This window comes from Lichenostomus cassidix, chromosome 2 (assembly GCF_008360975.1).
Source record: "Lichenostomus cassidix isolate B80296 chromosome 2, HeHo_3.0, whole genome shotgun sequence".
NCBI lineage: Eukaryota > Metazoa > Chordata > Aves > Passeriformes > Meliphagidae > Lichenostomus > Lichenostomus cassidix.
In genome coordinates this window covers 429128-455026 of record NC_139482.1, presented here as the reverse complement: position 1 = coordinate 455026, position 25899 = coordinate 429128, and the positions used below count along the sequence as shown (strand labels likewise).

General features: G+C 71.3%; 1 protein-coding gene across 1 annotated transcript; it reads right to left on the bottom strand.

The window, feature by feature from the left end:
- Positions 1-30: 30 nt before the first annotated feature.
- Positions 31-25652, bottom strand: LOC146440638 (SCO-spondin-like). Its single transcript, XM_085053925.1, has 67 exons — positions 25567-25652; positions 24963-25175; positions 24810-24892; positions 24025-24374; positions 23551-23653; positions 23252-23410; positions 23079-23164; positions 22855-22998; positions 22232-22439; positions 21913-22153; positions 21462-21600; positions 21167-21293; positions 20712-20884; positions 20413-20634; positions 20171-20342; positions 19617-19863; positions 18868-19048; positions 18699-18793; positions 18335-18591; positions 17810-17944; positions 17334-17533; positions 16897-17024; positions 16712-16821; positions 16141-16290; positions 15885-15978; positions 14996-15396; positions 14537-14767; positions 14051-14416; positions 13594-13854; positions 13244-13326; positions 12509-12722; positions 12045-12197; positions 11574-11714; positions 11302-11502; positions 11010-11160; positions 10753-10939; positions 10660-10720; positions 10479-10560; positions 10146-10375; positions 9775-9930; positions 9312-9491; positions 8899-9021; positions 8520-8574; positions 8216-8344; positions 7992-8083; positions 7416-7910; positions 6921-7121; positions 6371-6725; positions 6151-6251; positions 5960-6073; positions 5691-5882; positions 5125-5322; positions 4618-4785; positions 4323-4454; positions 3934-4210; positions 3461-3859; positions 3337-3386; positions 2994-3158; positions 2791-2904; positions 2569-2710; positions 1842-2251; positions 1241-1590; positions 1040-1135; positions 903-963; positions 692-822; positions 367-517; positions 31-133 (listed from the first exon to the last, which is right to left on the bottom strand). Exons 1-67 carry the CDS (start codon positions 25650-25652, stop codon positions 111-113), a joined length of 11925 nt encoding a protein of 3974 aa, XP_084910051.1. The 3' UTR covers positions 31-110.
- Between the last annotated feature and the right edge of the window lie 247 nt (positions 25653-25899).

Genomic DNA, 25899 nt, shown 5'->3' with positions numbered 1-25899 from the left:
TTATTGATCAAATATCGATTATAGATCATCAAAGACTATTAATTGTGTATTGGTATTGATAAGAAACTCCGCGCTGCCGACACAGGGGGGGGGAGGTCCAGGAGATCTCCTCAGCGCCGGGTGAAGTCCCCGCCTGTGGGACAGGAGGTTCAGGGGGTCACCCCCGGGGCGCCCTGGGGTGCTCCCCTAGCCCCCTGCAGCCCCCCCAGATACTCAAAAGCCCCCCCGGACCCTCTCCGGGACCCCCCCAGGGCCCCCCGAGACCCACCGGCAAGGCTCGTAGCGGCTCCGAGCAATGCGGGGGCTGTGTGTCCCGCCCGGAACCACCCAGGACCCCCCAGGTTTCCCCCCCAGGACCCCCCGGACCCCGGCAGGGCTCGCAGCGGCACTCGGCGATGCGGGGCAGCAGCGCGGGCCGGGGGCGGCCGCGGGGGCAGGGCAGGAGCAGGGGCCGCACGGGCCGGGCGGGGTCCAGCCGGTAACTGCAGCACTCGCACAGCGACCGCACGTACGGCTCCTGGGGTGGGGACACACCGCGGGGTCACAGGGAACCGGGGATCCTCCCGGACACCGCCGGGCCCGCTGCACCCAGCTCCGAGCCCTCCGCCCGGGCTGTGCAGAGGCAGCTCCTGCAGGGTGGGGGGAACAAGCGGCTCTGGGGGTCGCACGGAGCCCCCTGGCCCCCCCGTACCTGGGCGCTGACGGCGGTGCGGGAGCGGCACCCCCCCGCGCAGTAGGTGACACTGACTCCCCGTAGGACACACGCGCCCTTGGCGATGGTCCGCAGCGCCGTGAGGAGCCGGCACGGCCCGGGGGGCTCCTCTGCAGGGTGGGGGCGCCCGGCGTGAGCGGGGGGAGCTGCCGGGTCGCCCCCCCCAGGGTCCCCGGGTGTCGGGTCTCACCTGGCCACTCGTCCCGGCACACGGGGCAGCAGCTCCCGGGCTCCCGCACCGGCTCCGCGCCCTGCGGGGACCCTCAGGCTCAGCCCCTGCCCGCGGCGACCCCCCGCCCCCCCGGACTGCCCCCAGACTCCCCCCACCTCCGGGCAGGTGAGCGCGGGGCAGGAGGTGGCACAGGTGACACGTCCCTCGGAGCAGCGACAGGTCGCGCACTGCTCCCGCCACTCGCTGCCGGCCTGGGGGAGACAGGCACCTCCGAACATTGAACATCCCCCCGAACTCGGTCAGGGATCCCCAAACGCGGGATCAGGGACCCCCGGCGCGCCCCCCGCCCTGCTCACCGCTCGCAGCGCCCCGCGGTACCAACACCCGCATTCCCCCGCGCTCACGCACTGCCCGGAGCCGTTCCGGTACCGGCCGGGGGCGCAGGCGCAGCGCGGGGGGGGCGCGGGCGTCCCGAGGGTCGCGGGGGTCCCACGAGTGTCGGGGGTCGCGGGAGTGTCGGTGGTCGTGGGGGCGGCGGGGATCCTGGGGGTTCCGGAGGGATCAAGCGTCCCGGGGGTCCCGGGGGATCCGGAGGGTCCGAGGGTCGCGGGGGAGTCCCCGCAAGTCCTGCGGGGCTCCGCCAGGTCCTGGCAGCTGCGCTCGCAAGCGGGGCCGGGGTCCAGCCATACCTCGCCCGGCGGGCAGCCTGGGACCACCGGGAATGGCACCGGGAATGGCACCGGGAATGGCACCGGCACCCCCGCTGGCGCCCGGGCCTCCCTCCTTCCACTGTCACGGCCCTCCATCCCTCACCCCACATCCCTCCCTCCTTTCCTCTCTGCCTCCATCCCCCTTCCATCTCCCATCCCGCCATCCCTCCGTCGATTCTCTCCCGTTCTTCCATCCATCTTCTCCCCTTTCCCTCCCTCCCCACCCCTGGCTGTCCCGCCGTCTCACCGGGGCACGGCTGGGGGTTACACGGCGCCGTCTCCTCCCCGGGGCTCTCCCCGCACCGCGACCCCTCCCCGGGGCCCTCCCGGCACTGCCGGTGCCGCGTCCGGGTGCCACCGCCACAACTGCGGGAGCAGCGGGACCAGGAAGACCAGGGGGACACGGAGGGGGACAAGGGGGTGGCAGGGGGTGAGGGAGACCAGGGGGACACGGGGAGGGCTGGGGGGGACATGGAGGTCGTGAGGGAAAGGGGGGACGAGGGGGACAGAGGAGATACAGGAGATGTGGGGAGCAGGGTGGACGGGGGGGACAGGGGGGACATGGAGGACCAGGGGGACACCGGTGTCGTGGGGGTCGCGGGCCCCGGGGAGGGACACTCCAGCACCGGGCAGGTGAAGGTCCCGTTCTCGCAGGTGCTGCAGCGGGGGTGACACGTGTGTCACCGTCACCGCCCGTGGGACTCTGCTGTGTGGCACCGCCACCGTGTCCGTCCCGCCAGCACTGTACCCGTCACACCCTGCCCCGTGTGCCAGTCATACTGTCACCGTGCCCGTCCCACCGCCACCACTGTGTCTGTTCCGGTCCCACGGTGTCCATCCCCCCCTCCCCGTGCCACCACCCGTGTCCCCCACCCCCGTGTCTGTCCCCGTGTCAGGTTGCCCACCCAGCGTGTCCCCCACGCTCCCCCAGCCGTGCCCACCCCGTCGTGCCCCCCCTGCGCGGTGTCACCCACCAGTTGTGACACCCGATCTGGGTCACACCCCCCGGGGGCACCTCGCGGCTCCCGTTTGTCCCCCCGGGGGTTGCGCAGCGGCAGCGGCTCAGGGGGACACAGTGACCGTCCTGCAGCAGCTCTCCGGGGGGGCAGCGGCACCCTGCGGGGCACGGGGTCACCCGTGGGTGTCGGGAGGACTCAGGGGACACCCGCGGGTGACGGGCCAGCCCCGGGCCGTACCTGGCTCGCAGGGGCCCTGCAGACACAGCACCTGGGCCCAGGTGTCGCCGCAGGTCCGGGGACAGCGCCCGGCGCAGGGACTGCGGGTCCTGCCACCCCCTCCGCACCCCGGCTCTGGGGGGCACGGGACACCTCAGCACCCCCGGGATGGGGGTCCCGAGGGTGCGGGGTGGGGCTCCCCGGGGTGGGGGTCCGGGGGTTACCGGGGCAGGCGGTGGAGTTGCAGCTCTCGCTCTGGGTCTGGATCCCCCCGCACGCCCGCCCGGGGGTCTCGGGCTTCAGGGCGTGCCGGTGGCGCAGGCGAGACCCCCCAACACAGGGGTCTCCGCAGGGTCCCCAGGACCCCCAGGGGCTCCAGTCACACGGCTCTGGGGGCACGGGGGGCAGCGGGGTCACCGGGATCTTCAGGACTCCCCGAGTTCCCATGAGCCTCACGACTCCCCACCAACCCCCAGAATTCTCCAGACCACCGGGACCCCCAAAGACTCCTCCAGAACCTCCAACACCTTGTGTGACCCCCCAGCCCCCACTCCGTTCCCCCCGTACCGGCTGCACACGGGGTGTCCCAGCACTGGGGTCCCTCGGGGGTGCAGGTGCTGCGGGGGACACACACGCAGTGGGTGGGGGTCCATCAGAGCCCCCCCCGGCTTCCCCAGCCCCCCCAGCTCACCACTGCCGGCACGGCTCGGGGCTCCAGCGCTCGCCCAGCCCCCGCTCGCCCCCCGCCCAGGGGCACAGGGGGGGACAGGGGGTCTCCTCGCACCCCCGAATCTGCTCCTGGGGGTCCCCGCAGGGTCCTCCCCCGCCCTCGGCAGGGATGGGGGTCCTGGGGAGGTAGGGAGGGTCACAAGGGGCATTGGGGTCACCCGGCTGGCACCACAGGTGTCCCCGCAGCCCCCCCAGAGTCAAGTCTCCCCGTGGGTTTCTTGTCCCCCTAGTGCCAGGCGCGTCCCCGAGGTGACTTAGCCCTCCCACAGGTGACATGTGCCCCCCAGTGTCATCACCCCCCGACAGGTACCGTGGCCTCTCGCACGTTCTGTGTCCCCACAGTCCCGTGTCCCCCCAAGGGATGTCACGTGTCCCCAAGGTGCCGTGTCCCACTCAACCCCCCTGTCCTCTCCGTGTCCCCTCCGCCCCCCTCACCTGTACCGCTCCTGCCGCCCCCCCCCGCAGGTGACACTGCAAGGTCCCCACTGGCTCCAGCGGCTCCAGGCGCACGGGGGGTTCCCGAGGGGTGTCCCGGGGGTGGCGGTGGGGGGGGGACACCCCCCCGGGACGCAGCGCAGCCGCCCCCCCGCGCAGGTGCAGTTCTGGCAGCCCCGGGGGTGTCCGCCCCCCCCCGGCACCCAAAGGTGTCCCCCCGCGTCCAGGCACTCGCACAGCGCGGGGGGGACACAGCCACCGTCCTGCTCCAGGGTCCCTGCGGCAGGGGGGACAGGGGTCAGGGGGCTGGGGGAGCCGGGGGGTCACACAGGGAACCCCCGTCCTGCTCCAGCGTCCCGGGGGGGCACAGGGGGCTCTGGGGGCCTCACCGGGGGGGCAGCGGCAGCCGGGCTCGCAGGGAGTCCCCCCCTCGCAGGACACCCCCTCCTGCAGGTCCCGGCAGCTCCGCGGGCAGCGGGTGGCACAGGGGGACAGGGTCTGCCCGGGAGGGCACCGCGGGCCTGGAGGGCATCGTCAGCACCCCGAGACCCACAGGGACCCCGCCGAGCCCTCCCGAGGCACCCCCCGGCCTCCCGTAGCACTGCTCTCCAGCGCAGCCCCTCAGTGCCCCTCGACCCCCCAGCCTCCCCGAGTCCCTCCCGGTGCCCCCCAGCGCCCCCGTACCGCAGGGCCGGGCGTTGCAGACCCGCAGCTCGTGGCCCCCCCCGGGGCAGGGGCTGCCCCCGTTTTTGGGGGGAGGTCGGGAGCAGGAGCGGCTGCGCACGGAGCGACCCCCCCCGCACGTGACGTCACAACGCGACCAGGGACCCCACGGAGACCACGCGCCGTTCACTGAGGGGGACAGCGGGGTGACCCCCGGAACCAGTCGGATCATCCCCTCTGAGACCCCCAACGCCCCCCAGCTCCCAGCGCCCCAAACCAGCCAACCGCCCCCCCTGAGCCCCCCAGTTCCCCCCCGGTTCCCTGTAGCCCCCCATAGCCCCCCTTTAGCCTCCCCTCTCCATAGCCCCCCAGAGCTCCCCAATCCCTCCCAGTCCCCCAGCCCCCCTAACCCCTCTGAAACCCCTCATAGACCTCAGACCCCCCCAGTATCCCCCCAGTGTCCCCCCATAGCCACCTCATGGCCCCCACACCCTCCCAACCGCCCCAGCCCCCCCGAGCCCCCCGCACCCCGACACGCCGTCACCCCACAAGGCCGCCGCTCCTCGTGGCCCCCCTGGATTTGGGGGCACCAGGAGCCCCCCGGGCTGGGCGGGGCGAAGGCTCGGAGCCGCCGCTGCTGCCCCCCACCGCAGGGCCGCGAGCAGGACCCCCAGGGCCCCCAGGGGCTCCACTGGCACGGGCAGGGGGGCGTCAGGCAGGTGGGGGCTGTGGGGAAACCCCAGTGTCAGTGGGACCCCCAAGGCCTCATAACCTCCCACAGTGGGACAGAGACCCTCCAGACCCCCCCTAGAGCTCCCCCCGCAGCCCAGCAGGACTCCCAGAGGCCCCCCATGCCTCCAGACCCCCACAGTGGGGCAGCTTGCAGGGACCCCATAACCCCCCAGACCCTCCAGGAGCCCCAGCCACCAATAGCCCCCCATAACGCCCCCAGACCTTCCAGGACCTCCAGCCCGCCATAGCCCCCACAGCCCCTGTACCCTCGCAGTGGGGCAGCTTGCAGGGACCCCCCATAGCCCCCCATAGCCCCCCATAGCCCCCCATAGCCCCCCGCAGCCCCCCAGAGCCCCCCGTACCCTCGCAGTGGGGCAGGTTGCAGGGCCGTCGCTGGCTACTGCCCCCCGCCCCACAGTTGCCCCCCTGGCAGTCCCGGCGGCGGCTCCGACTCGCGGGGCTCTCGGGGCGAGTGCAGGTGTGGCTGCAGGGACCCCACGGCCCCCACGGGCCCCACGGGACCACCGGGGACCCTCCGGCCTCCTCCTCGGCCCCTGCGGGAAGGGTCCGTCAGTGGGGTGGGCGGGGGGAGACCCCCGGGGTGGGTGGAACGGGGGGTAGGGAGGCTCACCGGGGGCTGTGGGGCTGAGATCCGATGTGGGGCTGAGATCCGATGTGGGGCTGAGAGCCGATGTGGGGCTGAGCGCCGATGTGGGGCTGAGAGCCGATGTAGGGCCGGGCTCTGCTGTGGGGGGTGAAACAACCGGTGACCCCCCCGGGACCCCGATCTGTGGGGCAGGGGGCTGTGGGGCAGTGACCCACCGGAGCACGGAGGGCTCGGGCAGCTCGGTGTCCCCGTGAGGGTCTCGTTGCACGAGGGGCTCCCGGACGGGGCGCAGCGCAGGCGACCCCACAGGCACGTGCTGGGGGGCAAAGGGGGAATCAGTAAGGGGGAGCAGAGGGTCGGGCAGGGGGAGGGCAGCAGGCAATAGGGGAAGGGTGGGGGGTGGTGGGAGGCCCCCCCGGGGGTGTCCCTCCTCACCAGCGGGAGCAGCCCAAGCTCAGGGTTCCGCCCGGCGGCAGCTCCAGGATCGGGGGGTCCCCAAGGGGGGTCCCGGAGGGCTCCGGGCCGGGGGGTGTCCCGGTGGGGGTTCCGGGCGTGTTCCCCCACAGCAGCGCGGCCGGCACAGAGCAGGGGCACTGCTGGGGCTGAGCACAGGGTGGGGAGCGCCCGAGGGACCCCCAAGCACCCCGGGGGACACCCACAGAACCTCGAGGCCCCCATGGACCCCCCACCGGTCCGGCGGGCACCCACCACCCTGGGGGGCACTCGTGGGGCACCCGCTGCCCCACAGCAGCACCTTGGAGAGCTCCCCGCCCCAGGGGTATCTTGTAGACTGGGGGCACCCCCCAGCCCTGTGATCCCTCCCACAACCAGGGACCCCCGACCCAGGGAAGGAACCCATGTAGCCCCCATGGCCCAGGGAAACCCCAAAGACCCCACACGGGGAACCCCCACCCCGCGACCCCCAAGCATTCTGATGGGCACCCCGCCCTCAACACCAAGATCTCCCCCACCCCATAATTCCCACCCCAGGATTTGGGGGGCAGCACCCATGGCGGTCTCACCTGCAGGCAGGTGTGGCGGTGCAGGAAGGTCCCGGGGGGGCAGTGACAGCCCTCCTGGCAGCCCCCCGCGCACCCCACGGCCCCCCCAAGGTGGGCGCAGCTCCGGGGGCACCCAGAGCTCCCCCCGCACTCACGGAACGTCCTGCCGGGGGGGCACCCGGCCTCTGCCCCCCCACCCGAAAAAAAGCTCAGTGCCTGGGGGCAGCTGGCCTCCGCCCCCCAAAACACCCCCTGAGCACCCCTGGGACACCCCTGCCCCCCCAAAACCACGCGGCTCAGTGCCCCACGGGGGTTGTGGGGCGGGGGTGAGGGACAGATCTGTGGGGCGCTGTGGGGCAGCCCTGTGGGACAGCGCAGATCTGTGGGTCGGGGGCTTTGGGTGAGATCTCTGGGACAGGGTCTCAGGGCTGGGGTCCCTGTGTCGGGGTCCCTGTGTCGCGTGCCCGTGTCGCACTCACCTCGGCACACGTGGCTGTGGCAGCTCTGGCTCTGCAGCGCCAGCCCCGGGCACGGGGGAGTGTCGCAGCCCCGCTGCCGCCAGCGCTCGCCGCCCCCGCACGGCGCGCTGCAGCCGCTCCAGGGCCCCCATGGCGACCATCGGCCACGGGCGGGGACCATCGGCTCCGGGGACAGAGGGGACTCCGGGGACTCCGTGCTCCACTGCAACACCGCGACCCGCGGGGTCTCTGGGGACTCAGTGCTCCACGGCGACCACCGGCCACGAGTGGAGTCTGGGGACTCTGAGGGCTCTGGGGGCTCTGAGGGCTCCGGGAGTTCTGCGACCCACGGCGACTCTGTGTCCCATGGCGAGTCCGGGACCCACGGGGACTCAGTGTCCCATTTCGGCTCCGGGACCCACGGCGACTCCGGGGTCTCTGTGCCCCACGGCGACTGAGGCGACCCCGGGACCCACGGCGCCTCGGTGGCCTCAGGTGGCGCGGCGCTCCTGGGCTCTGGGGACAGACGGACACGGGGCGCTCGAGGGGCCGCGGTGGCACCCGGGGGTCTCAGCCCGGGGGGCTCCTGGCACCTACCGGATCCGCAGAGCTCCGGGCAGCCCCGAACCTCTCGGGGGCTGCCGGCGCAGGGAGCACCGCCGGCCGCGGCCGCGGGGTTGGTGGGAGACCTGTGGGGAGCGGGAAGTGGGGCAGGACGCGATCGCCGTGGGGCAGAGACACCCCGATATGGGGCAGAGACACCCCTATGGGTCAGACCCCCCGTTATGGGGCAGACCCCCCGCTGTGGGGCAGCCCCACACCTGAAGCGCTGTCGGGTCTCGGTACTGCAGTCGCAGGGGGTCCAGGGGGTCCAGCGCGACCACCCGCAGGATCCAGGGGGACCCCGACTCTCGGGGACTCCCAACACCCCCGCGGGGCCCCCACAGGCGCTGGAGGGAAATGAAGGGTTACCCCAAATCCTGAGGAGCCCCCAGGGGGCCCCCAGTGTTCAGGAGGTCTCCATTCCTGGGGACCCCCAGCACCGGGGTTTGGGCTGCAGGTGGGTTCTGGTTGTAGCATGTTTCAGGTATGGTGGGGTTTGGGGTACGGTGGGGTTTGGGGTACCCGGGCTCGACGCAGCTGCTCCCCTGCAGGACCAGCCCGGGCCGGCACCGGCAGCCTGGGGTGGGAGGGGTGCTTCAGGGGGGCTTCAGCCCCCTCCACCCCCCAACACCCCCTAAATCCTCCCCACCGCCCAGATTGTTCCATGCCCCTCCCAAAGTTCCCAAGACATCCCTAAGTTCTCTCCCAGTTCCCCAAGACTTCCAAGTCCTCCCTAAGCCCCCTCAAGCCCCCTCCGTGCCCTCCCAAGTTCCCAGGCCCTCCCAAATCCCCCCAAAAGCCCCTTCCCCCCCCCAGCTAGCCCTCTCTACATCCCCACCCCCCCCCCCCAGACCCTCCCAAGACTCCCCGTGTCCCCCAAGCCCTCCCCCAGCCCCCCGACCTTCCTCGCAGTCCCCCGGGCACGAGCTGTTCCCACTCAGGTCGGCACAGGTGGGGGGGCAGGGGGGGACCCCCAAATCCTCGCACCCCCCCGGGGGTACCAGCAGCATCTGGGGGGGGCAGGCTGGGGGAGACACGGGGAGGTCAGCGGGGGAGAAGGGGGGGACTCGGGGGAGATTTGGGGTGTCGGGGAGGCAGTTGGGGGGCCAGGGGTGGGGGAGGCGATTGGAGCGATCAAGGATGGAGGAGTCGAGGGACTTAGGGGAATTTGGGGGGCTGGGGGGAATCGGGTGGGCAAGGGGATTTTGGAAAGGTCGGGAGCAGCAGGGAGCGGCTGGGGAGGGCAAATGGGGGGCTTAAGGACGGGGGGAGCAGAGATGGGGATCTCCCCAGCCTCCCGCAGCCCCCCCGTACCTGGGCTGTCCCCGCAGGGCCGCAGGTTGCAGGGCCGGCTCTGCAGGGCTCTCCCGTCGCACGGCCGCCCCCCGTTTTTTGGAGGGGGGTCGCTGCAGCTGCGACGGCGGATCCGCTGCCCACCCCCGCACGGGGCGTCGCAGGCGCTCCAGGACTCCCAGGGCGACCACCCGCCCGCCACTGGGGGGGGCACGGGGCTGTCAGGGGGGTCAGCACGCCCACACTGCCCCAGGACCACCCCCTAACCTAGAGCCCCCCCGCACTGGGGACCCCGAGACTCCCCAACCCTGAGGATCCCCACCTACTGTGGGGGTCCCAGACTTCGGGGGTCCCGCCCGTTTTTGAGGTCCCACCCCAGGGAATGGGGATGAGTCCCACCCCATGGAGAGCCCTGACGCCTGGGGGTCCCAACCACAATGGGGGCCTCCCCCTGACATCGGGGGTCCCGGGGGTTTGGGGGTACCTGGGCAGGCTCGCAGGAAGCAGACGCGGCTGTCGATGTTGGGGGGCTGGGTGCAGCCCCCCTCGGGCGGAGTCCTTGCCCGGCGCCGCAGAGCGACCCCCACCCCGCAGGAGCGGCTGCAGGACCCCCACCCCCCCCAGGGCGGGGGGGCGCAGCCTGGGGGACACGGGGGGGCAGGGTGACCCTCGTGTGTTGGGGGCTCACCCTGCAACCCCCATCCTTTAACCCCCCCAGCTCCCCCAGCCATGCCCCGGGTGCTGTTTCCCCCCGTCTCTCTTTCAGGAGCTCATTCCCCCTTCCACCGGGACCCCCCAGTCCCGGGGCACCGTTTTGGGGGGTCTTTCCTCCGCGCCTCCCTGGGGTTCTCTCACCTGGGGGGGTCGCGGCGGGGACCCCCGTGGGAGCGAGAGAGGGCAACGTGCTGAGCTGGGGGGGTTCGAGGGGCGTCGCGGAGCCTCCGGGGAGTCTCGGGGTGTCCTCGGGCTCGGTCGCGGTTCTGGGGGTGCCCCCGGCTGCGCTGGGGGGCTGCGGGGGGGTCTCGGGGCGTTTGGGCCACCCTGAAGGTGTGGGGCTGGGGGGAGTCCCGGGCTCGGCAGTGGGGCTGGAGGGAACAGCGCGGGGGAGGGCGGTCAGGGGGAGGCCCCCAGTGCCCCCCGCCTTTGGGGACCCCCAAATCCCGCTGCCCGCCCTTGTCCCTCCCGTACCCGGTGCTGCCGAGGGGTTCGTCCGGCGCGGTGTGGGACAGCACTGTCATCATCCCGGGCGGAGTGGCCGTGGAGTTGTCACCTGCAGCGGGGACGGGCACGGCGATGGTCACAGCGCGGCGCCGAGCGGACTGGGGTCACCTCCACCCCCCCTCGGGACACCTCGGGACCCCCAACTCACCCGCGGGGCCGCACGTGCAGCAGGAGTCACCGTCACCTTCCCGCAGCACCTGGCCCTGGGGACACCGGCAGCGTCACCCTCACCTGCGGCTCCTCCCGTCCCCCCGCGCCTCCCACTTACCTGGGGACAGCCGCTGTCGTGGAGGGGACAGTAGGGGACGCACCGGATGCCCCCGCCCGGCAGGCACTGGCACACCCGGCAGGGCCCCCCGCGCCAGCGCTCGCCGGGGACGCGCCACCGGCCCTTCTCATGGCACCGCCGGCACGGCGCCGTGTGGCACCTGCGGGGAGGGGCGGTCACACACCTGGGGGACACCCCGGCCCCCCCCGCCACCCCCGGGCCCCGCTGACCGTCGGGCCTTGCGGTAGATGCCGCGGCAGTGCCTTCCCGCCCCGCGCCGGGCGGGGTTCGAGGGGCTGCGGAAAGACCACTGCACGCCGGGGGTCCCGCAGGTGCCCGCGCAGGAGCCCCACGGCGACCACGACGACCACCCGCAGTCCACTGTGGGGGACACAGGGTCACCCGGGGCCCGCCGGCACCGGGGCGGGGATACCCGGGCACTGGGGGACCTCTAGGCGTCACCGCGGTGACACGCGGGTACCGGGGGTCCCCACCGGCACATCGCCCCGCTCCGGAACCCACCTGAGCAGCCGGGGTTGGGGCGGCAGTGTCGCAGGCGCCCCTCGAGGCAGGTGCAGAGGCGACAACCGAGCGGCACCGGGGCTCCCGGGGGGTACCTGCGCCCCCCGGCCCGGCACGGGCACTCCCGCGGCCGAACGCACCCCGCGGTCCCCGCGCCGGGCTCGGCGGCGTCCAGCACCTGCCCCGCCGGGCACCAGCAGCCTGGGGGGACGGGGGGTTCAGGGGATGTCCCTCACATCGGGGTGTCCCCCCGGCCCCCCAGTGCCACTCACCGGGGCGGCAGGGCGGGGGCCGCGGGCAGGTGACGGCGGCGGCCAGGTCGGCGCAGGAGGCGGGGCAGGGGGCGCAGGGGAAGGGGCGCAGCCCCCCCGCGCACTCCGAGGCGTTGGGACACCCAGCCGGGGCGCAGGGGGCTGGGGACAGGGGTTAGACACGGGGACCACCTGTCCCAGCAGCCCCCCTTCCCCCCAGAACTCCCCACTCTGTGGAGCTCCCCATTGCACCGGGCCCCACCTGTCCCACGAAGCCCCCTCATACTGGGGAGACCCCCACCCACAGAGCCCCCCACGCTGGAGCTCATCTGTCCCACGGAGCCCACCTGTTGCCCCGGGACCCCCACCCCACTGGGCCCCCTGCCCCAGAGTCCCGCCAGACCCCCCCGCCCTCCGGACATCCCTCATCCCATCGGACCCCCCACCCCCAGACCCTCCTCCGAGCCCCCCGCCTTCCCCTTTCGCACCCACCCATCTCCAGGGCTCCGAGGCTTCCCCTGGGCAGCTCCTCGCAGGCGCGGCCGCCGTTTTGGGGGGGTTGGCACCCCCTCGTGCGCAGCCGAACTCCCCCGCAGCCCCCCGGGCAGTCGGACCAGGACCCCCACGGGCCCCACGCTCCGTCCACTGCGGGGGGCGAGTTAAGGGGGACCTCAGAACCCCCAAACCCCTCGGACTGCGGGATGCCTGAAATCCCCCGGGCAGCCTGAACTACAGGGATCCCCAAATCCCTCAGGCATCCCAAGAGACCCCCAGCCCCCTGACCCCCTCAGGCCCCTGTATTCCCCCCAAGCCCTCTCTTTTTTGCCTGGGCAGACGAGGCGATATCAGGGTCGCTCCGGCCCGCGCTGCCCCCGGGACCCCAAAGCCCCCGGCACCCCAAACGCTCCAGGGTCCCCCGGCAGCCCCCCAAGCCCCGGGGCTCCCCCCGCGCTCACCCGGGCAGGCCCGGTGGAAGCAGGGTCGCTCCTGCTCGCGCGGCCCGCGGCACCCTCGCAGCAGCCCGGGGTGACGCTGGTGACATCCCCGCGCTCGGCGCTGCTCCCCGGGCCCGCAGGGCTGGCTGCAGGACCCCCAGGGTCCCCATGGACCCCAGAGGCCGCACCCCCGCTCGTCCCCACCCGAGCTGCAGTCCTGCACGCCGTCACACACCTGCAGGGACACCGCGGCCATCGGGGACAAGGTGGGGGGGGAGGGAGTAGTGAGGGGACACCGTGGGGGACATCAGGGAAGTCAGGGACACGGGGGTAACACTGGGAGGGAGCTGGGGGACACAAAATGGCACTGGAAGGGGCTCGTGGGACGCCGGGACACGGAGGACACCGGGAGGGGTCAGGGGACACTGGGGTGACAGCGGGAAGACCCCGGGAGGGGGTTAGGGGAGTCAGGGAAACGGGGGGGAAGGTCGAGGGGGCATCGGGAGTGGCCAGGAGATATCGGGGGTGGCACTGGGGGGAGTCGGGGACATCACGGGAATGGTCGAGGGAACATCGGGGTGACACCGGCAGGGATCAGGGGACACCTGGGTGGCGCTGGAAGGGGGTCGGGGAGACGCCGGGACACGGGGGTGACAGCAGGAGGGATCGGGGACACTGCGAAGACTCCACGGCGGCACCGGGAGGGGGTCGGGGATGACCCGGGAGGTTGGGGGTCCCCCTTTGGCCCCCCGGTACCTGCTGGAAGGTGACACATTCCCCATCCCCGCAGGCGAACTCGGCGCAGGGAACCCCCGGGCTGCTCCCGGGGCCGGGGGGCTCTGCAGGGGACAGGGGCACTCTCAGTGATCCCCAGGGGACAGAGGGGACTCAGGGGGTCCCCGGCGATCTCGGAGGGGTTCTCGGAGTACAAGAGGGGTACGGCGGCCCCCTCCGGTGTGGTCCCCTCATTGCTGAGCTCCCCGTCCCCTCCCCAAGGGACCCGGAGATCCCCCCCCAACCCCTCGGGTCCCCAGGAGGCGACACACGGAGACTCCCCAACCTCTCCCCCTTCAGATGTCCCCAGAGATGGATCCCTGGGGTCTCACCGCACAGCTGCGGGCTCTCATCGGCGCCGTCGCGACAGTGGGGGACGCCGTCGCAGAGGTGGCGGGGGGGAACGCAGGCGGGGGCGCAAGGGGCGCGGCCGGGGTCACAGCGGGGGTCGCAGGGCAAGTGGCCGGGGGCGCACAGGGGGTCGCAGCTCCCCTCGTCGCTGCCGTCGGGACAGTCGCTGTCGCCATCGCAGCGCCATCCCCGCGGGACGCACCCGCCGCTGTCGCAGCGCAGGGAGCGGGAGGGACAGGGCGCTGCGGGGGAGTGTCGGGGTTAGGGGACACCGCCGCTGGGGTCACCCACCCACGGAGCCCCCCGAGCTGCGGCACCCGCGGGCACCGCCCGGCCCAGGGAGCCCACCCAGCCCTCCGGGGGACTCACCTGTCCCCTGGAGCCCCCCTGACCCAGAGTCCCCATCAGCATACCCAGGTCTCACGGAACCCTTCTCACCTGCCGAGGCGTTGGCAGTGTCGGCGACAGCAGCTGCGACAGTAGCGGTGTCGGTGACAGTGTCAGTGTCACTGACAGTGACAGAGGTGGCGACAGTGGCGAGGGCGGTGCCGCTGGCGTTGGCGCTGGAGACCGCGGTGACAGTGTCGGCGGTGACAGCATCGGTGAGAATTCCAGTGACAGCGGTGACAGCGGCGGTGACAGCGGTGACAGGTGACAGCGGCGCGGGGGGCAGCGCAACGGCGCACCCCGCCGGACTCTCGTCCCAGCCATCGCGACAGTCGCGAGCGCCGTCGCACACAGCCACCTCCGCCACGCAGGAGCCGTCGGGGCAGGGGACAGTCCCGGGGGCGCAGGTGGCCCGCGCTGGGGACACGGGGACAGCGGTGACACCGCCGCCGTGAGGAAAAGGCGTCCAAAGGGGGGTTCCCAGGGTGGGGATCCCAGGCGCGGGTGCCATAGCAGTTGTCCCCCCGCGCCGCTCACCGGGACAATTGGCCTCGTCGGCGCCGTCGGCGCAGTGGCGGCGGCCATCGCAGAGAGCCGCGGGGGGCTGGCAGCCTCCCCCGGGACACGGCAGGTGACCCTCGGGGCAGGCGCAGCCGCGCTCGTCGCTCCCGTCCCCGCAGTCGTCGCGGCCGTCGCAGCGATGGGGGTACGGGACACATCTGCCCCCCGCGCACCTGAACTGCCCCGGCCCGCAGCGGGGGGCGCAGCCTGCGGGGAAGTGACCCCCAAGTGGGACTCGGACACCCCAAGTGGGGCACGGACAGTTCTCTGCTTCCCCGAGACTCCCAAGCAGCCCCCACCCCCGGAATCTCCAGATGCTGCTGTGGGGCACAGACACCCAGGGCTGGGGGGCTCTCTGGTTCCTCAGGACCCCAAAACTCCCCGCAGCCTCCCCCCCATCCTCAGGAGCCTCCCGAGCCCCTCGCAGTCACTCACCGGCCTCGTCCGAGTCGTCCCCGGGGGGACAATCGAGCCGCCCGTCGCAGACCCGGGTAGGGGGGAGGCAGCGACCCCCGGCACAGGCGAACTCGGGAGGGGCGCAGGGGTGGGGGGGACACCCCGCCTCGTCCCAGCCGTCGGGGCAGTGGGTGACACCGTCGCATCGAGCCCCCCAGGGCAGGCAGCGCCCGCCGGGGCAGCGGGGCTGGTGGGGGGCGCAGGGGGGGTCGCACAGCTCGTCCGAGCCGTCCCCGCAGTCGTCCTCGTTGTCGCAGAGCCACGCCCCCGGCACGCAGAGACCCCCGGCCCGGCAGCGGAACTCCCACGGGGCGCAGCCGGGGGCGGCGGGACACGGGGAGGGGGTGGGGGGGCACTGCCAGCGCCCCTCGAGGCACGTGCTGGGCGCGGGAGACATAGGAGACTCACAAGGGGCCAGGGGACCCATCATCCCAGTGTCCCCATGCCCTCGTGTTCCGGTATCTCACTATCCCGGTGTCACAGCGTCCTGATATCCCAGTGTCCTGCCATCCCGGCGTCCTGGTGTCTGGGGGTCCAAGTGTCCCAGTACTCCCATATCTCAGTATCACCGTGTCCTGGTTTCCCAATATCCCAGTATCCCAACATCACAAATCCCAATATCCCAGTATCCCAACACAACAAAATCCCAGTATCCCTGTGTCCCAATGTCCCAGTTTCCCAGTGTCTCTGTGTCCCCATGTCCCCATGTCCCGGTCTCCCAGTATCCCAGTATCTCGGTGTCCCGGTGTCCCGGTGTCCCGGTGTCCCGGTGTCTGGCCATCTCGGTCTCCCAGTGTCCCAGCACGCCAGTGTTCCCACATCCCGATATCCCAGTACCCCGCGATCCCAGTGTGCACCAGTGCCTCACCAGTTGCTGCAGCCCTGGGTCACGGTGGCCCCGGCGGGGAAGGCGAAGCCATCCCAGAAGCAGGGACAGTCGAGGGGCTCCACGCACAGCCCGTCTGCAGAGGGGGCGCAGGGGTGACACCGTGACCCCCCAGCCCCCCTCCCAGTTTCCCCTCCAGCTCCGTCCCCAGCCACCTCCCACCCCTAAGACCTCCCAAACCTCTTCCTGCCCCCAAAGCCCCTCCCAGCCCCCAACCCGCACTCCCTTCCTCCCTCACCGTGCAGGACTCGCCCGGGGGGACAGAAACAGCCCTCGAGACACCCCAGGGCCCCGCAGAGCTCGGGGGGGTCCCGGCCGAGGTCGCGGCAGGTGGGGGGGCAGGGGGGGCCGCAGGGGTTGTACTCCTGCCCACCCTCGCACTGGAGAGCTGCAGAGATTGGGGGGACTGAGACTCCCCAGCCCACAGCCTGGGACCCCCCAACACCGCGGGAGGCTCTTGTCCCCTCCTCAGTCCCACAGCCCCATGGGGGGCACAGCTCGGACCCCTCCCCCCGCTCCATGACATCATGGGGGGCTCCTGCACCCCCCGACCCCACAGCTTGGGACCTCCCCTGCCCCACAGCCCCTTGGTGGGCTCCTGCACCCCCCGAGCCATTACCCGGCCCCCAACCCTGGCACATCCCATGGCGGGGCTCAGTCCGGACTTCTCTGTGTCCCCGTGTCCCCCAGCCCCCTGGACCCCCGGCATCCTCCGGTCCCCCTGGACCCCCGGTATTCCCCGGACTCACGGCACAGCCCCCGACAGGATGAGAGCCCCACATCCCCATTCCCGCGCCCCCCGGACTCACGGCACAGCCCCTGGCTCCGCCAGCGAAGAGGTCTCCCCCGCCGGCCGCACTCCTCGGCGTAGGCGGCGAGGGCCGTGCACAGACACTCGCAGTCCCCGCCGCTGTCACACCTGGGGCACGCGCCGTGGGACAGGGCCCGGGAGACACTTTGGGGCTTGGGGACCCCCCGAGCCCCCCGAACTTACCCGCAGGCGTCGAACAGGCACCACTCGTAGAAGCGCTGGGGGGGCACCAGGTCGTGGCAGGGGGCGAAGAGCTGGTGCCGCAGGACCCCGCAGCGACCCCGTGCCCAGGCTGAGCGCTGGGGGTTGTCCTGGGAGGGGACATTCCATCGGCACCTCTGTGTCCCCATCCGGCCCCCCACCGTGTCTCTCCATCCAGCTTCCATGTCCTTTGGTGCTCCCCAATGTCCCCCCAGCAACCCTTGTGTCCTCCAGTGTCCCCCCGCCAGCCCCCCGCGTCCCCTTGCCAGCTCCCCTTGTCCCCTTGTCACCTCGTCTATACCCTGTGTCCCCCTGCCAGCTCCCCGTGTCCCCCTGTGTCCCCATCCTTGTACCCCTGTCAGTTCCTCTGTCTCCCCGTGTCACCCCGCCATGTCCCCCATGTCCCTCTGTCCCCGTACGTCGCAGGGATGCGGGCGGTGTCCGTCGGCCTCGGGGCAGAGCGGGCTGAGGCGCCAGGAGTCCCCGAAGATCTCGGGGGTGGCCTCGAGGGCTCCGTCCCGGCTCCCGAAATCGTTCTCGGCGTCGCCGTCGAAGTTCCCGCAGAGCCCGGCCAGGCGCCCGCGCAGCCGCGGGGACGCGCGCACGTACACGCGGGTCCCTGCGGGCACGGCGAGTGGCAGGAGTGCCACCCATGGCACCAGGGACCCCCCAGGGAACCGACGGCACCCCCCACGGTCACCCTTCCCGCGGTGCCACCAGCACTGCAGGCTCCAGGTGGCACCAGGGACCCCGCATGGTGACACCGCCATGGCATCACCAACCACAGGGACGCCCCGATAGTTCCTCAGCACTGGGGACCTCCAGCCGTACCTCCCCCAGGGTGTCACTTCTGTCCCACAGCACGGTCACCCCCCGTGTCCCCCCGGGGTCTCACCTCCGTCCCACAGCACGGCCACCCCCAGGCGCGTGAGGAGCAGCAGGAAGAGCCCCGCGCGCTGCAGCGCCAGCCCTGATCCCCCGAACACCTTGGGGGGTCGCACGGTCACCCCGTTCACTGTCACCTCCCGCCCTGTCGGCGCGGCGCCAAGAGTCACCCTCACGTGTCGCCCGTGGCCCCCCACATCCCCCCGTGTCCCCCCGCACCCACCGTGTCCCCTCACGTTCCCCCCCCACCCCACCCTGCCGCGACAGGGCTGGCATGTCACTGTGGGTCACGCAGCCACCTCCCCGTCTCCCTCCGTGTCCCCCCATAGCCCTCCATGACCACCTGTGTATCTCCGTGTCCCCTCGTGTCCCCACCCCCTGCAGCCCCCCCCCCACCGCGACCGAGTCGGGATGTCACCGTGGGTGACCCCCACATATGCCCGTGTCGTCTCCATGTCCCCCTCGTCCCCTCTCATCCTGTAGCACGTGTACCATGCTGTTCCCAACGTCCCCCTGTCCCCATGTCCCCCCTCACCCCGCAGCATGTGCACCACGGTGTTCCCCATGGCCACCACCACGGACTTGGTGCAGGTGACGCCGCTGGCACCACAAGGGACATTCTCGGCGGTGACAGCGAAGAGTCCGGTGGCCTCGCGCGCCAACAGGTACTCGCAGTCCCCGGTGAAGGTGAAGGCGCGGCCATCGAAGGTGACATAGTGGGGATCCCCCGTGGCCACGCAGGTCCCCGCGCACTCCTCACGCCCGCAGTGCCACCGCTGCCGCTGGCACACGCTGCGGGGACATGCTCGGTGCCACCGCGGGGGCTGACAGGGAACTGAGAGTGTCCCCGAGGGTCTGAGGGGTTGGCACGGGGCCGGGGCATCCCGCGGGTGTCCCACCAGGTGTTGCAGTCGCGGGCGATGGTGGCGTTGGGGGGGTACAGCCGCCCGCCATGGTGACAGGGACACTCCTCCGGTGACACGCAGCGCCCGTCCTGCGACCAGACCGCCGTGAGGGGGGTGAGGGGGGAGCCTCACACCCCCATCACCCGCTGGAGGCGTCACCCACCAGGAAGAGGGTCCCGGGGGGACACACGCAGCCATCGGCGGAGCCGCCGCAGGTGCCGGAGAGCTCGGCAGGGTCGCAGCGGCGCAGGCAGGAGCCAGGCGAGTGCAGCAGCCCCGGGGGACAGCGCGGGGCAGGGGGACACGGGGCGGGGGCGCAGCGCCACGACCCCCCGGCGCACACACTGCGGGGGCGGCGGTGAGGGAAGCCCGTCCTGCTGAGCTCCCCACGCAGGGTGCCTGCGCCCCCATCCCCGGAACCCAAACCCCGCCGACCCCCACTCCAGCACCCTCCAACCCCACCGAGCCCCCACTTCGGGGTCCCCCAAGCCCCAGCCCCCCACGTTCTGCTGAGAACCCCCTGTCCCCAACCCCACCCTCCAGCACCCCCAACCTGCCGACCCCCCATCCCCACCCCGAATCCCGCTGAGCCCCACACAACAGGGTCCCCACACCCCCATCCTCATCTCCCAGCACCCAAATCCCACCGAGCCCCCTCCCTGCGGCCCCTGCGCCCCAATCCGCCAGGAACCCACATCCCACTGAGCCCCCCGGGGGTGCTGGGTCGCCGTCCCCACGGTGGGACACGGGATGAAAACCCTCCCGTCCCGTGGGGCGTCACACCAGGCCGGAGGGGGTTTCATCAGGTGTCACTGTCACCGCCACGTTCTGTCTGGGTGACCCCCGTCCTGTGCGTGACCCCCCGCGGACCCCCAAACCTCCCCGCGACCCCCAAATCCCTCCAGGACCCACCAGGCCTGACAGCCGCGGTGGACGCGGGCGCCGGGGGGGTACAGGCGGGTGCCGCGGAGACACGGGCAGGCGGCGGGGGGCACGCACTGGCCTCCCTGGGCCAGCAGCAGCCCCGGGGGGCAGCGACAGCCGGGGACACAGAGGGTGTCCGGAGGGGGACAGTCACTGTCTCCGGGGGGCTCTGAGCAGGAACGGCCACAGGGACCCCCGCAGTCCCGGTACTGCTGTCCGCCGGGACATGGCTCGTCTGGGGGACATGGGGAGGTCACTGGGGGGGGACAGGTGTTATCTCATCCCATCCCACCCCATCCCATCCCATCCCATCCCAACCCATTCCCAATCCCCATCCCATCCCATTCCCAATCCCCATCCCATTCCCAATCCCCATCCCACGCCATCCCCATCCCATGCCATCCCCATGCCATGCCATCCCCATGCCATGCCATGCCATGCCATGCCATGCCATGCCATGCCATGCCATGCCATCCAATCCCATCCCATCCCATCCAATCCCATCCCATCCCATCCCAATCCCAATCCCGCCCCCATCCCACCGCAGAGGCTCCGGTTCCTCCACTCCAGCTCCGTCCCTTCCCGGGCGCATTCCCGGCCGTAGGCGCCCAGCGCGGGGCACAGGCAGCGCTCCTGCTCCTGCTCCCGGCAGGAACACACATCCCATCGGCACAGCTCCACAAACGGCTCCGGATCCACCACGCGGTGACACGGCTGTGCCGGAGGGGGACATTGTCACAGCCATGTCACCTGTTCCCGGTTCCCCCCGTGCCGGGCCCCTCACCTGGAACGCTGGCCCCATGAGCACGGCGCAGGCGGCCTCGGCGCGCTCCCGGCTCCCGGGGAAGCCGTCGCAGGGATCGGGAATGCCGGGGCCCAGCGCCGGGCAGGCTCCGGCCGCCCGGAAGGCGTTGGCGAAGGCGGTGACTCCAGGCTCCACGTCCCCCTCCGGAGTCGTGAACTCGTCCCGCTGGTCCCCGTTGAAGGTCCCGCAGAGCCCCCGCACCTGCCCGGAGCAGACCCTCATCCCACCGGATTCCCGTCCCGCTGGAGCATCCCGAGGATGCCGGGGGTCCCACTCACCGTGCCGGCCATGGCGGGCTGGAGGGTGATGAAGGTGTCGGGGGTCCCCAGGCCCCAGAGCAGGTGGGCGTCGGGCGCCTGCAGGTGCAGGAACGCCGAGGACGCGCGGCGGATACTCAGCTCGGCACCAGAGAAGGGCAGTGTCACCTCCCGTCCGGCCACTGTCACCTCCCCTGAGGGAGACAGCAGCGGCACCATGGGGTGACCACCGGGATGGGACCCATCGCCGTGGGAACAGCGGGGACAGGCGCTGGAATGGCTCCCACTGCCACAGGGACTTGGGAACAGGCACTGGGATGTCACCCACCACCGTGGGGACATGGGGGATGGGCACTGGGATGAGACTCACTGCCACAGGGACACTGGGGACAGGCACTGGTTCGGCCACAACCCCATCAGGGTGCAAGGATGATCCCAGTCCCAGCCCCAGTCCCAGTCCTGTCCAGATGTGTCACCTGTGCCGTGGAGCCGGGCCGTGGTGCGGCTGGTGGTGACAGTGAGGGTGCGGGGACAGCCGGGGGGCCAGTGGCTGTCACAGGGCTCGTGCTCGGCGGTGATCAGCAGCCGCCCCCCTACGAAGTCCTGGGGGGCAGAGACACGGTGACACCCCCAGACAGAGCGCTGCCACCGTGGCCACCACTGTGTCCACCACCCCATCACCAACACAACACCACGGCCACTACCAGAGCGCTGCCCCATCACCACTGCGGCCACAACCACCCTCCCGCGATGTCCTCCGTGTCCCCTCACCTCCACCAGGGTGTGGGCGCAGGTGGCCGGGAGGGAGAAGCGGCGGCGGTCGAAGGTGACGAAGTGACGTCCCGCCAGCACCGTGCACTCGGCCGGACACCGCTGCTGCTCACAGCGCCAGCGCCCGCCCTCGCACGTGCTGGGGACACCGGGGACACCAGTCACCGGGGAGCCACTGGGGTGGAGGAGGCACACTGCAGGGGACCCCGGGGTAGTGGGGGACACGGCAGGGGACTCCAGGTTGGGGGTGACACCTGTAGGGGACCCCAGGATGGGGGACACGTCGCAAGGGGCACTGGGATAGTGGGGGACATATCACAGAGAACCTGGGATTAAGTGGGACGCGCCACAGGGACCCCAGGATGAAGGAGAACACGCCGCAGGGGACCCTGGGGCCGCCCCTCACTGGGTGCCAGCCCGGTGCCACTGCTGTCACCGCGGTGCCACCTACCAGCGGTTGCAGCGCTGGCGGATGCTCTGGCCGGGCTTGTAGCGCTGTCGCCGGTGGTGGCAGGGGCAGGCGGCGGGCGGGACACAGCTCCCCCCGTCCCGGGCCATCCCCGGGCCGCACTCGCAGCCGCTGTGGCAGTGGCGGTGGCACGTCCCCTGCTCGGCGCTGCCCGCGGTGGCACAGGTGACAGGGCACAAGGACACGCAGTCGGAGAAGCGCTGCCCCGCGTCGCAGCGGCGCTCTGCGTGGAGGGGACACCGCGGTGACACCGGCGGCACGGCGGGGAGGGGTCGAGGAGGGGACAGTCCCCAATTCCTACCGCAGAAGCCGGAATGTCGCCAGGGGACATCGACCTGGCGGCGGGAGCACTCCCGGGCGTAGGCGGCAAACGTGTCGCAGGCGGCGGGGGGAGGAGGGCCGGGAGGTGGCAGAGGGCCAGGGGATGGCAGGGGACTGGGGGGTGACACGAGGTCCCCGTCGCCGCACAGCAGTGCCAGACACGCCGCGTAGAACCCGCTGGGGTCCACCTGGGCGGGGGGCGGCGGTGAGGACCCTCCAAGACCCCTCAGGACACCCCAGGACCCCTCAGGGCTCCCCAGGACTTCCCTCCGGATGCCCAAAAACACTCTGGAATTTCCCGGACCTTCCAGGAACTTCCAAAATCCCCTGGGACCCCCAGGAATCCCCCTGACCACCTGGGACCTTCCAGAACCCCACAGGAAGTTCCAGGATTGCACAGGACTCCCCGGGATTCCCTGGGACCCCCCAGAACCCTCCCAGAATAACTCTGGGATCCCCTGCAACTCCAGCAGCTTCCCAGTAGTTCCCAGGACAGCCCTGGGACCACCTGGATCCCCCGGAACCTTTCAGAACCCCCTGAGATCCCCCCAGGACACCCCGGATGTCCTCGGGACCCTCTGGGACCCCATGGGACGCCTCAACCTCCGCGGGTCCCCCGGTGCCGCTGACCTCGCTGTGGCACTGCTGGAAGGGCTGGGCCAGCAGCCACCCGCACGTGGCCACCGCCGCTGCCACCTCACCCGGGCCACACCTGGTGCCTCTCTCCGGCACGTCCCTGCATGGGGGCTGAGCCAGAGGTCCCTCAGCACGGGGAGACCACCGGGAACCCCCAAACGGGCACGGGGGGTCACCCCACCCTTCAGTACCTCCACGCCAGCCGCTGGCACCTTCCAGGCATTGCCAAAGGCGGCGGCGAAGGCGGCGATGTCCCCGTCAGGGCGCACAAAGTCGTCTGGGGGGACACGGAGGGTGGGGATATGTGGGGTGTCCCTCTGACCCCCCGGTGGGGTGAGGGTGGCACCAGGCGGGTGAAACTCACCTGTGGAGTCGTCGGTGTAGGTGCCACAGAGCCCCCAGGTGCCACCACGCAGCTCGGGCTCTACTGTCACTGTCACTGCCAGGTGCTCATCCCAGGCCACCCGCACGCCCAGGCTGCTGGCCACGGCCACCCAGTCACCTGGCCAGGTGACACCAAGCCCTGCGCGAGGGGAAGGGGAGGGATCGGGATGGGATGGGGACAGGGATTCCGGTGGCTGCTTTGCCACCATCTTAGCGCCTTCTAGTGTCACCGGGGCTTGTCCCCACACTGCCCCAGGTTGGGGGCCTTGCAGACCTCACCTTTGTGCAGGTAGGGGTGTCCCTCCGGCACTGCCGCCCTGTTCACTGACACGTTCTGTCCCTGGGCCACCACCGTGTCCGTCCCGAAGGTCATGTGCAGCACCTGTGACAGTGCCGGGCCACCAGAGGTGGCACCAGGACACTCAGGTGCGTCACAGCCACCAGAGATGGGTACAGGACTCATGGGTGTGCCATCCCATCACCCATCCCAGTTCCCATCCCAGTACCCGTCTGGCTCTCATCACAGCTCCCAGTTCCCATTCCTGTTCCCAGCCCTCATCCCACCGCGGGGACAGGACCAGTGACCCCGAGTGACCCATTCCATCCCCTGCTCCCAGTGTCCAGGTGTCCTGGGCTGACAGTGACATCCCAGGTGCCATCACCCCTCCCTGCTCCCAACGTCCATCCCAGCCCCATCCCACACCACGGGCGACCTTGAGTGACGCCCTGTGCCCTCCCTCCCGTCCCCAGTACCCGGGGGTGTCCGAGGGTGACGGTGACATCCCAGGTGCCGTCCGTGGCTGTGGCCAGGCTATACCGGCAGGTCCCGGCGAAGCCGAAGTGCCGCCCGTCGAAGGTGCGGAAGCGTGTCCCAGCCCAGGCCTGGCACGTGGCCGGGGGGCTGCGGTGGCGTGGGGACCCCCCGTCCCCGCCCAAGGGCAGGCGGGTGCAGGGCAGGCAGGGTCCCTCGGTGTCCCCGCGGCGCCAGCTGTGTCCCCAAGGGTGCTGGCAGCACTCGGCGCGGCTCATGGCACTGCTGTTGTGGCTGCTGGCGCCATCCTGGCACTGCCACGCGCTGAAACAGCGGCCCAGGGAGCCAGGGCCTGAGGGATGGGGACTGGGTGACACTGAGGGGCACAGGGGAGTGGCACACACCTCGGCATCCATCCTGGCACCCACCCTGGCACCCGACAGGAATGGAGTAGTGAGGCTATCACAGTGGGAATGACATGGTGGCAATAGCACCCATCCCAGCACCCATCCCAGCTCCCATTCTCACTCTCAGCTCCCATCCCTATTCCCAGCACCAGTCCCAGCTCCCAGTACCCTTCCTGGATTCCATCCCGGATCCCATTCCTGCTCCCAGCACCCATCCCAGCTCCATTCCTGGCACCTATCACTGTTCCCAGGACACATCCTGGCACCTGCTGGGAATGACACCGTGGGAATGACTCCTATCTCAGCTCCTATCCCAACTCCCAGTGGGAATGACAGCGTGGGGACATCCCTGGGTGCCACCCCTCCGTGTGTCCCTGTACCCTCGGTGCAGCGGGCGCCGCTCCAGCCGGGACAGCAGCCACGCTCCGTGCGGTTCCGGACCACAGGTCGTGTCTCCGGGGGGCTGTGGGGGGACCCCAGTGTCACCCAGTGTCACCTCAGCGTCACCCTGTGCCACATCATCCTGGGCTCACCGGTAGATGTAGCAGAGAGGGGTGTCGGTGTCCCCGGGAGTGTCGGTGCCGGTGTCCCCGGGGGAATTCCCGCGTTCCTGGCGCGTCCGGTCCTGGTCCAGCCGCCACCCGGCCAGGCTGTACTGGTACAAACTGGGACACGGCACCGCAGCCTCGCGCCGCGGTGTCACCTCCTCCTGCTCGGTCACCAGCACCATCCGCTCGCACCAGCGCCTGCGCGGACCCATTGGATCCGCCCGGGATCCATCCGGGGTCCATCAGCACCCATCCCAGATCCATCTGGGATCCATCCCGCCACATCCGTCCCCGCTCTGGGCACACATCCCAGCCTCCATGCAAGCACCCATCCCGGGATCCATCCTGCCTTCTGGCACCCATCCCAGCACCCATCCCAGCTCCCAACCCCCATTCCCAGTTCCGATCCCCGATCTCCATTTCACCCCCCCAGTTCCCAGTTCTCTTTCTCAGCTGCCACACTCATTCCCAGTTCCCATTCCTCCCCCATTCCCAGTTCCCAATCCCAGTTGCTATTCCCCGTTCCCAGTTCCTATCCTACATCCCAGTTTCCACCGCCCATTCCCAATTTCCGTTCCCAGTTCCTCACCCCGTGGCTGCCCCCACCACTGTCACCCACAGCACCGCGATGGCCCCGACCCCTCCGGCCACCCCCTGCCACGTCACTCTGGCCATGTCGGATCCTGGCTGTCCTGGAAAAGTGGGATCCAGGTGACCCCATTGTCACAATTCCCGGGTGTCCTTGTGGCCAGGGGGTCCCACAGGGACACCTCCAATGTCACCCACCCCAGTGCCACTCACCCGCCCCAGCTCTGGCACTGCCAAGCGGCTCCAGGATTTATGGAAAGTCCCTGAAAGTGCCACCAGCTGCGGGGACACTGATTGGGCCCAGCTGGCGGCTGGGGTGAGGGGGACACAGTGA

Coding starts and splice junctions, on each gene's coding strand:
- LOC146440638 (XM_085053925.1), bottom strand. CDS start 25,652: ATGGCCAGAGTGACGTGGCAGGGGGTGGCCGGAGGGGTCGGGGCCATC. Junction 24,893..24,962: donor CCTCTCTGCTACATCTACCG/GTGAGCCCAGGA, acceptor GTCCCCCCACAG/CCCCCCGGAGACACGACCTG. Junction 18,592..18,698: donor GCCCGCGACTGCAACACCTG/GTGGGACACCCG, acceptor ATGTCCCCGCAG/CGTGTGCCAGCGGCAGCGGT.